We start from the raw sequence: 16,100 nt of genomic DNA on the forward strand, positions 1-16,100 counted from the left end.
GTGTAGTTACAGTGTTAAGTTTTATATCAGTAGATGCGATTGTTTTAAATTCCGTTTACATTTTTTTGTTTAGTATTTAATTTTTGTAAAAAAACAGGGTAATTTGTGGTATTTTGTAATTTAAAAATTACAAAAAAACACAAATTACACTGTTTATATCGTAAAAATTAGTTTAAGTGTTTAGTGTTGTAGAGCTAATTTAACTTACACTTCGACCAAAAATTTGATTCTAATGACTCAAATTTTAGGATACTAGGACCGAAAAACGAGAAAAAGGTGAATAACTTTTTAAACAGATCTATAACCATAGTGTTTTATAGTGCTAATCGATAGTCCTCTTCGAGGGCTATCACGCAATACCAATATTGTAATTTTCTGACTGACACCAGATTTTTTGGGGAGCAAAGACCGGGGTTTCGCCCTCCAGCCTTAGGCCCTACTAGTTGTAAAAAAGTTAGCTGCCCCATAAAATAGCCCAGACGACCACCTATCTAAGGACATATCACACAACAAATTCGGAAAAACCCTGGAAAATCTGTTTTTGGTGGTGAATCACCCTCAAATCATCCAAGATTTTTAATAACAATATATTACATAAACAAGTGTAAAATTACGCTTTCAACGAAACTAATAACGAGAGGGTCAGACCTTCACTCAGCGAGATACCACCAAACAAAACTTAGAAGCCAGGGTTTCCAGAGGATCCACAGATATTAAAAATCATAAACCACATTCAGCTAGTAGCCCACATAATGGACCACCAGACTACTCACTATATTGGACACACCCGCCATCACCTGTTCCACTGGAAACCAAGATACCTGCTGACCAGCTGGAACAGCTCCTCAACCATCACCATCGGGAAGATCTCGTCGCGGGCAGCACGGGAACACCTATACTCCACTAGCAACGGCCAGCAGTGATCCAGCCCACAACTATACGGTAGGGTGGATTACCAGCCAAAATATTATATATATTTTAGCCCGAAACCCATCGAGATTAGGCTCTTCTAAATCACCTCAGCGAGGCGAATCCGATTAAGCCCATAGCCTCCCTCAATAACTCTCAAATGCCAATAAATTTTCATTTAATAATTTTTGATGAGAGTGATCGCAAATATTTTTCCTCGGCCGATCGTCACATTTATTAGTTGAGTCATTGTTGAGATTTACTCGGGCTACGTTAGACACATTTTTATTTTGATATATACTTTTTGTTAATTATAATTGATAATAGTTACGTCCACTATTTAGAATTTTATAGTGAGTGTTTAGTGCGTTTTTGAGAACTATCGTGAGACAAGGTGTTAGAGGAGGAGGTGGAGGATGGAGGAGTTGTGCCCAAACTACTAGAATTTCTCCAAATCCTTACGGCTGATAATATTGTGTGCCTTTCTTCCTGGTAAGAAGATATTGTAACGAGGTATATAGTCAGGACTTATTATTCTAGTATAAGATTGTGTATCGACGGCCACCGAACCGTTCTTTGTGGGACACATGGGGAAAACTTGGCTGTGCCAAAAATCTATCTGAACTGTTTAGGAAGACTACCTTTTGTATGGCAATTAATGTTTACAATAATTTACCAAATGAATTAAAAGATCTTCCGACTAGAGTTTTAAAAATCGACAATCGTGTATGACTTTTGGAAAAATGTATTATTCAATAAATGATTATTTGCGTGAGATACTGTAGTTGATATATATTTAATAACATTTGATATAATATGTACGATACAAATAATATAAGAATTGACCAATTCATATGACTAATAATGTAAAAAAAATATTTTTTCATATCAAACAATATTCATAGCACTTAACGTGTCTAAAAAAATTCTGAAAAAAAAATCACGTGTGTCTTGAGGGATACATTGCCAAGAGCATTCATAAATATATTACGATAACAATGTATCTCAACAGAAACATTGCCAAATTATCTATTACTTGATTATATAATTATTTATATTAAAATAAATATTTAAAAAAAACACGTAACCATCAGTATTTTGTACCATTTATTTAATGACAAAAATAGAACTTTAATGAAAAAAATATATATTTAAGAAATGTATTAAAGGAAAGCTGTGTAAAAAGGCTTACTATAAAGTTACGATTATATAGTTGTTAAACGAGACTGGGACTAGTGCTAGACAGGCTTCTTCTAATAAATTCGCGATATTTGTTTTAAAATAAGTGTTGTTTGATGATTTGCTATTTTAAAAGAGTACCGACAGTTTTTTACTCCGGCTTTTTCTCTCGGCCTCCATACACCCTCTCTCTGTCTTCTTTGCTGATGAGTAGGGATGTGTGCGATACAAATTAAATGACGTGGAATAAGTAATACCTGTATCTTATATTCCATAAAAACATATATTTTTATTTTATAGTCGATGACATGAATTCTGCTTCTCTGGCGTTGCAATTTCTTTCGGTATTCCATAGCGTAGTATAAAGTTATCTACAAATGATTTTGAGACGTCTGCTGCACTTTTGGTTAGTTTGCCTTGTAGTGTTAATACATAGCTATCATTATCATTGTGCCTTTCCAATGACCCTACTACATCTGAATAAAGCTTTTCAGTTGTGGTTATTACCATTAGTTCTTGTGTTTTTACCGAATATTACTGTTGTTGACATTTTTCGCATCATTTTACATATTTTATTACGTATATTTCAAGGCCTATCCAAGAAATATATGTTTAAATGTTATTTATCCTTCTCATACCTGCGTGTCCACTCGTGGGTGAAAGATTACCGCAAGAATATCGCAATTTTGTATGATTATAGTGAGGTATACGTGACAATATAACAATGTTATTAATTTAATTTCTTGGTAATATAACAATATGTGTTCCGGCTGAGAAATCAAAAATCCCACTATGTATACATTCATATATACTAAATAAAGTATATATTATAGTATATTATTCAATCCTTTATTGTCTAAATCATCTATTATCATGAGGCTGCGGCAAGTACTTCCTTAAAATCTAGAAGATCTTATAACTCAATCGTTCAGCCTGAATTCCCGGGGAAACCGTTATGGCCCAAGTTGTGAATTAGACGACATTGCAAATATTTCAATCTTTTATTACAACATTTTCGCTGGATCATTCACAATTATACAACCTTTTTTTTACAAAAAATATTACAGCATCTCTAAGTTTTTTTTTATAAAATTCATTAAAGTACTCTCAGATTCTTAACTCATTTAACATTATTTACAAAAATACATAATATTTACAAAAACGATCACACAGCTTCAATAAATACTTTACACCCATACACATCCTTTCCCCGATACTGTCTCGACTCAACATTCCTTCACAACCTTCCACCGAGGGGCAGACTCGGCGCAGGTACACCTGGAGGTACTTACAAATATCACAATATCTAACATCATCAAAAAAACAAAGTCCGTATCAATCATATCCCGAGACTTCATAGCGTTAAACAAAATGAATATTGACTCGTTCTCGACCGAGTCGAATACGTTCCAAGGCAAAGAACAGAGTATTGCAGGTGCCAATTCTTAAACGGAGTCGTTCAGACTAGAACTGTGAGCCTTTCGGGAGGCGGATGCCTAGCGGCGGGCGGCGGATCTGGCGGCGGAAGGGCTCGCTTCGTGAGCTCCTTCTCGCGTGTTGGAGCGTTGTTTCGGGCGTCCGCGTTCTGCGCCTTGTACAACGAGTGCGCTCGTGGTAAAGCCTCAGCCTCACCTCGACCGCCCAGAGGATTCGCGTAGCGTCGGAGGTTCTCTTCGTTTTGCAAGTTGTTCGATTTCTCTTCGTCGTGGCGTCGCGTGCGTTCTTCGGTGGCGGCGGCGATCCTTCGGCGCTTAACCAGCAGAGCGGCCGCCGCGGCGGCGCCGAGGAGTAACAGCGGAACGGTGGCGGCTAAGACGAGCAGAGCGGGACCGGAGGCGGGCTGCGGCACCGCGGCCGGCGCGGCGGGAGAAGCGGGAGGTGGCGTGGTGGCAGACAAGCGCAGGCGAAGAGCGGCACCGAGCAGCGCGTGGTGGTTGAGGCGGCGACGCGCCACCAATTCACTCAGCGCCTTGACGGCACTCGCTAGTGCACTCGTCTCGTCTTCGGTTGGCGGCTGCCGTCCATCGTCTTCACCCGCCCACTGGAATTAATTATTTAAAATAAAATAAATAAGTAAATACTTTATTTTACTTCAAATAAATTTACACTGGAATTAGGTAATTTAATCAAAACCAATTTCTGTTTCCTCCTTTGTTTAAAATGCACCTGAACTAAAGCGAAAGGAGTCATACTCACAAGTGCCAAATCGAGGGCATCGTCGTCGTCGGCTGCGAGATCGCAAAGAAGAGTAAGAGGTGGAGCGGGTGTCGAACGATCGGTTAGGGCCGCAGCTAGGGCCCGCCGCAGAGCCCCGCACGCCCGCTCCACGTGAGCGCCCGGCGCCAACCGTTCTCGAGCGAGCCGCAACTCCGCCCTCGCACACCCTGGAGGAGGCGGTGCTCGCGAGCCTGGCCAGCATGCAGCCGGGGCGGGCAACGCGGGCGGCTCCACGCGTCGACCTGCGACGCGCCGACACTCACCAAGCGGGGCGCAGGGCGGCCGCAGGCAAAGTGAGGGCGCGGCTGGGACGCAGACTTCGTCAGTGCGACATGCCAGCGCACCCGGTGCCAGGCAATCAGCCAGACCGCACCAGAGGCGCGTGCATACAGCTTCACCACGCGCGCATCGACATGCATTGCAGCCCCACCACCACGTGCCGTTCTCGGCACCGCACGCACCGGGCCCTTCGCTCGCCGCGTTTGCCGCCACAGGCTCCGTTTCATCGATTACGATGACTTCTCTCGTCTCACTCTCTTCTCCTAGACCGGCGATCACTGAAAAATAAAGATCGCTGTTTAAAACGCCGCGTTTAGGATCCGGGTTACGTCGGCTTCGCTTCGACTCACGTTCCAAACACCGTCGGGCGACGTGCGACGGCCTGGCGGGGCAGAGGCATCGTGCCGCGCTGGCGGCGGGTGCGCACAACGAGGGCGGCGGGCAGGTCGGTTGGCACGCGAGAGCGCCGCAGTCGGGACCAGCCCAACCCGGCGGGCACTCGCACGCCCACCATCCGGCTCCGCCGACGCAACGTGCTCCGTTGCGACAAGGTGCGGAGACACACGCGTCGGCGGGGATCTCACAGCGTGCGCCACCCCAGCCGCTGCGACAGGCGCAGGCCCAGGCGCCACCGACCGCCACGCACGAACCGCCGTGTAGGCACGGACAAGGGCCAGCGGCAGGAACGACCTATCAAATCCGAAAATCTATGATTTGTGTATAAAATGTACCGTCTCTATCTTCTATTTATTTATTTTAAAAGGCACACTAACGAAACACATACAAACACTTACAGAAAACACATGACATATAACAACACGATACATGCATGTGGATCAATAACAAGTGTGCACAACATTTAAAGTGAAACATTACATTACATTCTGAATCAATTGTCTCTTGTATCGAACATAATTTAAAATAGTGTGTCGAGTAATAATTTAGGTTTTAGTTTAGGAGAGCATAACAGACGTACCCTGGCCGAGGAGGCTATTAAAGCGAGTCAGTGACCGCGTACGTTTACGTACATGAGTAAGTAAGTGTGCAAGCTATATTCAACCACTACTTACGTAAATGTTACAGTCAAATCAATACATTAAATAGCATTATTTACCTGAGGAGCGAGGGGCAGATCACAAGCGGGCCCGGCCCAGCCGGGGGCACAGACGCAGCGAGCGCGGGGCGTCTCATTCAACGGCGCATGTAGCAGAGCACAGGAACCACCGTTGGCACAAGGTGGGGAACAAACCGCTTCCACCGTCTTCGTACACGTTTCTCCTGCAGGTGTCAGACAGGTTAACGGGTAAGTGATGGAGGCAATAAGTGTATATACTCATAGGTCTAGGTTAGCATTAGAATGTATCAAAAATCCTAGTCTAGTACTTACCGGTCCATGCATCACGACAGATACACGAAAAGCCTCCGGGGCCGCTCGAGCAACTTCCATTGTTCTGGCAGGGATTCGGAACACACTCGTTTGGTTCTTTTAGCAACAAGGGCGGCACGACGCGCTGCGTACAATTCTTTCCAGTCCAGCCGGGCGCACAGTGACAATAGTAGTCGCTCTGTGCCGTGTAGCAAGTGGCGCCGTTAGCACACGGGGCGCCGGCGCAGTGGTCGCGGTCGTCCTACAGACAGACACGATTACAACGATACAACTACGACACTACATTTTCAGTAGAGGATAACCACTCACCGGACAGAACCGTCCCGAACAGGAAGCGAGCTAGAAGCAGAGATCGTTTAGTGTATTAGTTGCGGCTGTAGAGAAATGTTAAGTCGAATTAAGCTGGTTATATTCTTTAATATAATGTTAGTCATAGTGAACGAAAGTTTATAGTGTGCTATGTTAAAAAAATTAGGATCGCAAGCCGCTAACCTCGCAGTCCACGCCCGAGAATCCAACGGGGCAAATGCAGCGATAAGCATCGAGAAGATCCACGCATTCTCCGCCGTTACGGCAAGGTCGCGGCGCGCAGTCATCGACGTCTTCGGCGCAAGTGCGTCCCGCCCAACCGGCTGCGCACGCACAATGAAAGTCATCCACGAGGTCAATGCATGTTGCGCCGTTGAGACACTGACCCGTGCAGTCGTCCACGTTGTGCTCGCAGTCGCGGCCCGTCCAACCGGCGAGACAAGTGCACGAGTAGCCGCCGGCCGTGTTGTTGCATGCCGCCGCGTTGACACACGGTCCCAAAGAACCCTCGGGTCCAACTTGGACTTCGGCGCACTCGTCTACGTCCTCGGAACAGGTGAGACCGCGCCAGCCAACTGCACAGTCACACTGGAAGGCGTCGAGACGGTCGTGGCAGAGAGCACCATTAAGACAGGGTATCGAAGCGCAGTCGTCGGCATCCAGATCGCAGCGAGTGCCTGTCCAGCCACGCTCGCAGACGCATGTAAACCCGGTAGAGGCGGCGCTTAGCTCACACGTACCATGCGCACAAGGCTGTGGGGCGCAAGGGTTGTCGACTCGTTCGCAGTCGGCGCCCGAGAAGCCTTCGGCGCACGTACACAAATACTGGTCGGGCGCCGTGTTCTCACATGTGCCTCCGTGCTGGCAAGGCTCGTGCGTGCCGCAGTAGTTGAGGTCTTGATCGCAGAGGATGCCACCCCAATTAGTGTCACAGGTACAATCCCAGGAGGAGCCGTTGCAGTAGCCGTGCTTGCAGCCCGGGTAAGGCTGACATTGTGCGCACAGGTCACCGCGCCAGCCCGGTCGACACCTGCGCACGCTCAGCGATCAGTAGAGTTTATTCGAGAAATTTGAACACCAAATTTTCGTATATTATTCATACTTACAGCAGGCCTAATATAAGTGGATGCAGTATTAATACTAAGATAAGGGAAATATGGAAGGATTTCTTTAGCCAAAAGTTTTGGCGGGCTATGAATGTCTTTGGTTAGGCAAAGCGATGTCTGGGAAGGGTCGAAGGTTCAAGAAAAGTTAATATTAAATAAGTAAATGTAAGGAATTGTAGAAAAAATAACTGTTTTTTTTATCGAATGCTTCAAATTTGATTAGTAACGACGATGGAACTTACAAACATTCCCCGGGACGATCGCAACGGCCATGCGCCGGGTGGCATCCTTCTTTGCAGACTGGTTTCTCGCAGTTATCACCCTGCCAGCCAGGCAGGCACCGCTTGTCGCCCTGCGGCGAGCACGAATAGTGGCCGAACTTGTCATCACGCGGGCGGCAGAAGCTGGTGCAGGTGGTGTTGTAGTAGTTAGGCTGGCACAGGACTCGCACGCGGTAGGCCAATGCGGCAGCAGACCCGGCGTGTCTTAGAGCGTGCCATTCGGAACCCGGCTCCACGATCCCAGACCACCACGCTTGTTCGATAAGCCCAGTCTCACCGTCGACGCCGCCCACGTAGTCGTAATCGTCGTAGGCCTGCAGAATGAGCGTGAAGGAGCGCGTCCAACGGAACGAAAAAGGCAACGCGAGCGTGTATAGCGGGTCGGCGAGCGTAAACGAGTCTGTGCCGAGAACGGGGGAAGCCGCTCGGCCAAATGAGCAGGCTCCAGGTGCCGCCGCCGACTGGTATTCCTTAAGGCACAGGGCAAACCGCGTGTGACACGGACGTGCGCAGGTTGCAGAAGGTGTGGAAACCGTCGGAGAGGTGACGGTCGCGGGTTCACTTCCACCGCAGCATCGACCAGACGCAAGCTGCAGCCGGTAGTTGGAGAACTCCAGAACCTGCAGCTCGAACACGCCCGCCCCCGCCGCGCACTGCGATAAAAGTGTTTGATTAATTATAAATTAATACAAATTTAGTTTTATGTGACGACCATAAATGTATTAATAACATAATATTAAACATTATTTTTCAACTTTGCGAAGTGCTGACGTGCCGAATATATGTAGGTACTGGTGACTGGTGAGCTCAGCTAACGTTTTAACGCATCGAAACATTTCGAAGGTGGCGACAACAATCCAAATGTCATTGCGTTCGTTGTATCTAAACAGCTTAGGCTTGTTACATTATATAAAAAATTTAAAACTTGCGATATTTATATCATGGATTAACAAAAACACATATTATTTAGAATGTTGAGAAAAAGCACGAAAGGAAACTATGAAACTAAGTAAGGTCTTGGAACAAAATAAATTCTGTTTTAGTTCAATGGGTTCCTTACCATTATTGTATCCAATCTTATTTATTCTTGGTTCGTGGGCTACATCGAGCTCAATACGGCGAGAATACGGCTTTATATTGAGTGAAATAGCAAGAGTTCTATTACATGTTAGGACCTATTTACTAATACATTTGCTTCCTTAGTATTTTAGGAGAACCATAACAACTTTAGTGACCGTCCATTCTGACGTCTGAATAGCTGGTCTCCTATCTTATTGTACTCACTATAATGATTACCGATTATTTCATAGTTCATATTTTGCTTCCTCTTCTTCCTAAGTTTTTAAACCTCGATACCATACGTGTCATGGAATACGCCTGGTAAAAATATACAGGCAAAAATATTATACATAATATACAATATACAAGAATTGCTAATATAAATAGAAGCAATTGGGACGTAATTTTTAAACGACATTTTAACATATTACACGACTAGTGACCGGCCATTCTGACGCTCACTAGTGAAGTCCTCATATGCTATACAGGAATAAAAGAAAGTTGAACATCTCACCCCAGGTAGTAAAGGGGAAACCCAGTCAAACCTAAAAAGTAACCAAGAGAAAATAAGGCTTGCCTAAACTACTCCCGTTTATTATAGGTAATGTGAAAACTACCAGGAAATTAGTCTTATCTTCTATAATATAAAAATGAATCGCAAAATGTGTTGGTAAGCACAACGCCTGGTAAGCGAGCGCTAAACTCTACAACGCCTGGACCAATTGTACCAATTCTTTTTTTTAAATGTTCGTTGAAGTCTTAGGTTGGGTTTTACGACGAGAAAAATTCGAATAATTTCCGGGAAAACCCTAAAACAGCCCTTTTTTCCCATACAAACGTTTTGTAAATAAAATGTAGAGTCAATTTGAACTTTATTTCTATTCAATAAAGTTCATATTAAATTACAAGCACTCACTGTTGTCTAAGCAATGTCGCGTTCCGAAACACAACAAGTGATAATATCGCGAACCCGACCAAATTGAATAATCAAAAAGCGTAATAGCTATAGATCATTCGTATTAATTTTTAATTTAGTTGGCTCTGCGATATTATTTATTTTATTTTAGTTTAGGCATGCGACATAAAATGCATATGTTTTCACATTATCTGTCAAACAAATCGCGTTAAAAAAAGGATTTAATTTTTGAATTAATAATTTGATATCCCTATCTGAGCAAACTTATTTGAATACATACTAATAGAAAAATATATCAATGAGGCACATAATTTTTAAATATTTGTCACTTTTAGTTTCCCACTATCCTTTTAGATTATTTTCCAATCACGTTTGAACCCTAAGTTCGCCTCTTTGTTTGAAGCCCTCTAGCAGACATCCCAGTCGGGGTGTTTTAGTTTGTCACAGAAAAGTAGCCAAAGTTCGTGGAAGCGAAGATACTTTGGTCCCCCGAGCTGAACCTCACACATCGGCTCATCATTCGGGTGATGGCAGAACCATCACCCTCATGAGAATTTTTTGCGCCGACTATAAAATTGGTAGGAACAAAAATCTGCCACATTTCAAATCTTTTTGACCGAACGAATTCTGTGCGGTCCGCTAGTTATGATACTGTAATTTTTGGTCTAGTTTGTCTTTTACTTTTAATATTTAAGTTATTTTCTGATTGTCATCGTAATGATTCCCCTTAAATGTTGTGCACACTTGTTATTCATGCACATGCATGTATTGTGTTGTTGTATGTCATGTGTTTTCTGTAAGTGTTTGTATGTGTTTCGTTATTGTGCCTTTTAAAAGAAAATAAAAGAAATGATGATAAAGATATGGTTTTACACGAATATTGGGGCGAAATGAGTTAATAATATAAATATAATAATTATCGTTTGGTGTTCGAGATTAGATTAACACATACATTTATACTTTCGAAAGTATAAAGTCAACCCAACGAGCCAAGCTTCATTAACTTTCCTTCTTCAGTTTCAATAAAATTCAAAAGCTAATTATTATTATTGATGTTTGCGACTTAAGTTTGAGTAATTAATAGGTATCAATTTTAACTTATTCTTTTCAAATAAAGACGGAATGATTGGTCAGTTTTAGTGCTGAAGGTGTAGGAAAGTGTGAGCGTTAGGTTCCCAAGCGGCGGATGCTGCGCCGGAACAACGACATTATCACGGCATTCTCAGACCAAAACGGAGTGACTCTCCACTGCATCACTCCTCAAACAGACCACAAATATTTCAATAATTCCGCTAGCTCAACCGACGCTTAACTCTCCGGTTTAGTATCATTTAGGCACATTACTACAGACAATTATGGAAGCGAAATCGAATACTACATAATAATACGATATTTTTTATGTTATCATAACATCCACATAAATATACCTAATATGTATGACGGAGTTATCTACAACCAATTTCCGACCGCGCCGAGTTCCGCTCTAATGCTCATAATATACAAATTTCGCGCTATTTTGTGTTGAAATATGTGGAGGGTGGATCAAACAACGTAACACACAAACATTACTGTTCCCTCGGCCTAATACTTACTACAAAGTGTACATTTCATAAAAAATATCTATCGTAATACTTCCTCCTGTCAAACCTCACGCATAACAGTATCACTATTAGGCAGTATTTCGTCAGGTCAACGACTGAAGAGAACGTCTACATACGTGTTCGGACTTCGGGCTCTTCCTCATTTATCCATGCATAATTAATCAAACCAGTTCCTAGCGTGCAATTTTAGAATCACTTTGAATTCTTAAAGAACGACATACGCGCATTACAAACTACTAACTCAAATAATTCACTGCGCCTATTAGGATGATCATAATAATGCTGCTAAGTAAAGTCGTGTCTCGGCGCGACCGTAATGCGAAGATTCGAGAGCGAGAGCTATTGTAAATTGATAAAAAGGAAATTTGTACCTTTTGAATTATTCACACGCCTCAGCATTTTCAATAGAAGTGAAATTGGCAAATGTCTGTTACAATGTATAATTGAATAACTGAAGTTAATTAGCTCTTCTCTCAAGGGAAGCAAATCACACAGTAGGGCACAATCAAACACCGCGCTAACTTTAAAAAAGCAATAATATTACGATATATAAGAATTCTCATGCTAATTTTGAAAACGGTTTCGTCCATGTTTTAGTTGAGTTGTATTTATTTTGCTCATATAGGTATTCTTTATGTCAAAAATAGATTATGTTTAACAATAATACATACAATAATAATTAAATTAAATTTAAATTTGTTTACGTTTAATTTTGACTCTTGAACAAACGGTCACAGACTGTTTACCTAATTCTAACTTGGACACTCTTTGAATTGTTTAGATTGTCTTTTCAAGTTTTGTTTATAATAAATTATATGTTCGTTGTAAACCAGTTTTATGTATTTCATAAATAATAGACTTCTTTCTTGGAAACCTCCGATTATTGGACAACACAGAACTTTTTAAACGTTATAATTATTATTTAACCAACAATATTTGTGTGAGTTGTGTGCAACAAATGTAAAAATGTTCCACACTAATGTTACAGTAATCCGTTAAAGTGGATAATCAGTTACAATCAGGGAAAAACGCGACTGACGCGTTCTTTCTTTTAAAAAACTCTTCCCTCACTTTTCTTCCTTCAACTTGTCCCTTATCCCATTTCACAGAGAACCATATTATTGTCGTTCCTTTGTGAAAGACGGTCGTTCAGTGTAAGAGGGTGAGGCACCTACTTGCAGCGTGGTGGCGAGGGCGAGGGCGAGCAGCAGCGGCGAGCGCCGCGGCGTGCGCGGGCTCATCGGGTCAACGGGGCGAGCGGGGCGCGGGGCGCCGGCGCCGGGACCGCGCGCGCATAGCACTGGCACTGCACTGACTGCACACGGGCACTGCACTCGTTCGGGCACTAAAATCACTCGGGTACTAGCACACGTCGTTTCGCCGCGGGGCCCGGAGAGCCACTGAGCGCTCTCGCACGGCGATCCGCCCGCCCCGCCCACCCGCCTTACACCCTCCCGAACGGTCCGGTCCTCGCGCTAACAGTGCAATACCGACACCTTTCGCCACGTGTGGTGGGATCATAATCAGCTTCAAAAGCAAGCTTAGGAAGAAATGACTAATAGAAATTGTAATATTACATTTGTTGCCCCTTGGATTCAGTCATGTCTAATCATTATTAGAAAATAATAACTTTGATATCGAGACAAATTGTGGTCCGATACAAAACACAACCGAGTACGTGATAGAGAGCCCTGTTCCCGCGGTCCATTGTACTGACCCCGGCCCGCGCTCTTATATCCTTAAACTTTATTCATTTGACCGACATAATATATTGACTTGTTAAAAGCCACGTTTTATATTTCTGATTGTATTCTTCCAAACCATACCATATATTGGTGTATTTACCATATACACCTGTAACAGAATTTACTTATTGTTGGACCAAACCAACAACAACAATCACCGTTTTGCATTAAGAGGGAATGCCTCCATGGCGCAGTGGTGAAAATATAAAAAAAATGCTGTGAAACCTGGAGTACTCAAGGCCAATTTTCAAAATATACTTGTTTCGAGTAAGTAGACGCAAAAGGCTGACCACACCAGGCCTTGATGTTAAGTATTACCGCTGCCCACTCCCAATGCCAGAGGGCTCGCAGTGCGTTGCCGGCCTTTAAGAATTGGTACTCTTTATATAATATTGACGACAGAAACAGACGCCTCTGATCTCCAAACCATCAAAGTAAGATAACCTCAGAGATATTAACAAGGAACCTATTAAGCACATAAGGATTCCTTAGCATTCCATAGCATTACCCTAGAGGCCTAGAGGTTAATATTAATTAAATAATTACAATTACTAATTTAAAAAATATTTGATCGAAAATACACAATTTATATTTTTTAAATATTGATATTGTAAAAGTGTGCGTGTTTGTCGATTCTCTTTGATACCGTGTGGTAGTGAGGAACATATTTAATTAAAATACCTCAGCGTCGAGGAGTCGAGGGGGGAGGGGGTCGGGAGGAGCCGAGGTCTAGCACTACGAGGATTTTAATTAAACAAAACAAGATGAACGCCGTCAGCCGATATCCACGAGATAGGGCTGACGTCTCGACCCTTATCTAACATCAGCCTCCGCCACTATATTTCCCTTTGGTGTCACTTATCGGTTTAAGATTTAACTCAATACGTCTAGTATTTACAAAAAATCAACATCCCAGCGCAAGTTATCCAAGAAAATGGTTGACAACCTTTTCTTTATCTGAACATGTTTACGTAAACGCTGTGTGTATAATTGTTATATTTGCGTGTTTTAGTAGTTTCTCCATCGAACACGGCGTCTCTCACCTGTTGTTGGCACGTGTCAGCTGACACCGTAGCTCCAGGCGCCTCGTGACTCCCGCCCGGTAGCCATGCCTCATTCGAGTTATGAAGCCAGTTCCAAACTGTAACAGTGTACTCCAATACCAACGTCGATACCAATGAACTTACCACATGTGTAGCGTAAAGAATACTTAGTTTCAATATTTGTTCTCCCTTTCGAGCTTCTTTCGGATATTGGCCGATACCGCTCACGAAAACAATTAAATGAATACATACAAAACCACACACTAGTTGAATGGCGTAGAACACGAGACGCTGAGATTTAGCGAGAATGTGACGGCCACTCGGCGTGCCCTCACGGCTGCGCGTGCGCGGACTGCTAACTTCGCGGACGATTCCCAGAAACATGAATACATACATATAAACATATGGTACCTAGTTACTCATAGCTCGGATAACTGCAGACCCTCATTCAGATAACTGAATTTAAAGCGAGGTAATAGTATTTTGTCTAAACAAAGTCGTAATGGATTCGTTTTGACATATCTTATGCAAATAGGTTGTAGAGAAAAAACATTGGCTCACGTTGTAGTCAATAAAACAGAGTAAGCGGGACCAGAAAACTTAGTTTTGTGTTGTTTTTGTCCTTCGTGACAATAATCTTTGCAAATCCAATTTTCAAAATCTATTTAAACTCTTATTCATTCATATCTAAAGTCATAATAGTTAATAAAACACAAATGTCCGCGCGAGCTTCCAAAAACGGAACCAAACTTATATAGTCAATTAATATATTTTAATTCTTGAAAGGCCGGCAACGCACTTGCGAGCCTTCTGGCAATGTGAGTGTCCATGGGCGGCGGTATCGCTTCACATCAGGTGAGCCTCTTGCCCGTTTGCCTGCTATTACATAAAAAAAATCATTTTAGCATTGATTTAGGAATGACAACTAAATAAGTATGTAAACTCACAGAGACCATTGCCGTATCTTGTGTAAAAACACATTATTCGTTAAGTAGCTTGAAAACAAAAAGAGGCAATGATAATGTGTATCAAAGCTTTCAATCACAAAAACAGATCGAATGTATGGGATCCGGTTTGCGCGTGTGTGCGTGCGCTCAGTGACAGGTGAAATCAGTTTTGACAGTCGCTTTTAGGAATTAATTTCGCATAATAATAAGTTAGCGGGCGCAATACATCAATGTCTCAATTCGTTGCGGAGTAGCTTCCCACGTGCTCTCATGTCATCAGTGGGGCTATGATAAGCAAAACACATTCGAACATATTGCTACATTTACTACTTGAGACATATTCCAAGTCGTGAATCGAACGATCCAATTATTTTTTTATCAACTCTTTAGTTTGGACTGAAAAATGAAATGGGGAATATTATTCATTACATCAATGATGTTAAACTGCTAATGATATGTTAAAATCAAATACTGTGATATAGTCAAATAAAATCAAGTCAAACTGGGATGTTTACACAAACTATTGAACAAACGGGTCTCGAATTATGCTACTTCCAAAGTTTGTTCAGAAAAACTGGTCTTTTGATAAACGTGAGTCCGAAGTCACAGATGGACCGGCGCCCTCTGCACTGAGCACCTCATCCACACAATTTATTATATACAAATTAAATATTGCCTTTTTCTACAGATCGACTAAAACCCTATTTTGTTAGGAACGACTATTAAACATTATTATACCCATATGACATTATATTGTAACGAGATTTTCAAGACTTAGTCATTTTGAAAATTAGCAGAGCTAATTTAGCGAGTTAGGAACACGATAGTATTCGTCGAGAACAGGTTAGATCGTAAGTCGGGAGACGGGAGCAAGAACCTCTCATTGAGCCGCGATCCGCGACCTGCCCGTCTGCTTTTTATAAATCGAGCAATTTCATAATGTTTTGTGTGGCGGCGTGCTCGACAGGATATTAGTAATGAATTGACAAATACCGATGACATCGCCTATTCTTCCGCTCGCTCGTACCGAATACGTTCCTCCACTCACCACCACTAACGTCTATTTGAAAGACCGAAGTTTCTCCGTGAAGAGACTTTGCAATTCCTGATACCGGACTGTCC

The 16,100-nt window shown here is 42.7% G+C and overlaps 1 protein-coding gene across 1 annotated transcript; it reads right to left on the reverse strand.

Moving 5' to 3' along the window:
• Positions 1–2,308: 2,308 nt before the first annotated feature.
• LOC123720357 (protein serrate-like) lies at positions 2,309–12,630 on the reverse strand. Its single transcript, XM_045676926.1, has 8 exons — positions 12,419–12,630; positions 7,629–8,320; positions 6,464–7,310; positions 5,972–6,212; positions 5,699–5,862; positions 4,935–5,274; positions 4,285–4,862; positions 2,309–4,129 (listed from the first exon to the last, which is right to left on the reverse strand). The coding sequence occupies exons 1-8, from the start codon at positions 12,482–12,484 to the stop codon at positions 3,548–3,550; spliced, it is 3,510 nt and encodes a 1,169-aa protein (XP_045532882.1). The 5' UTR covers positions 12,485–12,630; the 3' UTR covers positions 2,309–3,547.
• Positions 12,631–16,100: the final 3,470 nt, after the last annotated feature.

Source organism: Pieris brassicae, chromosome 2 (genome assembly GCF_905147105.1).
Source record: "Pieris brassicae chromosome 2, ilPieBrab1.1, whole genome shotgun sequence".
Taxonomy (NCBI): Eukaryota; Metazoa; Arthropoda; class Insecta; order Lepidoptera; family Pieridae; genus Pieris; species Pieris brassicae.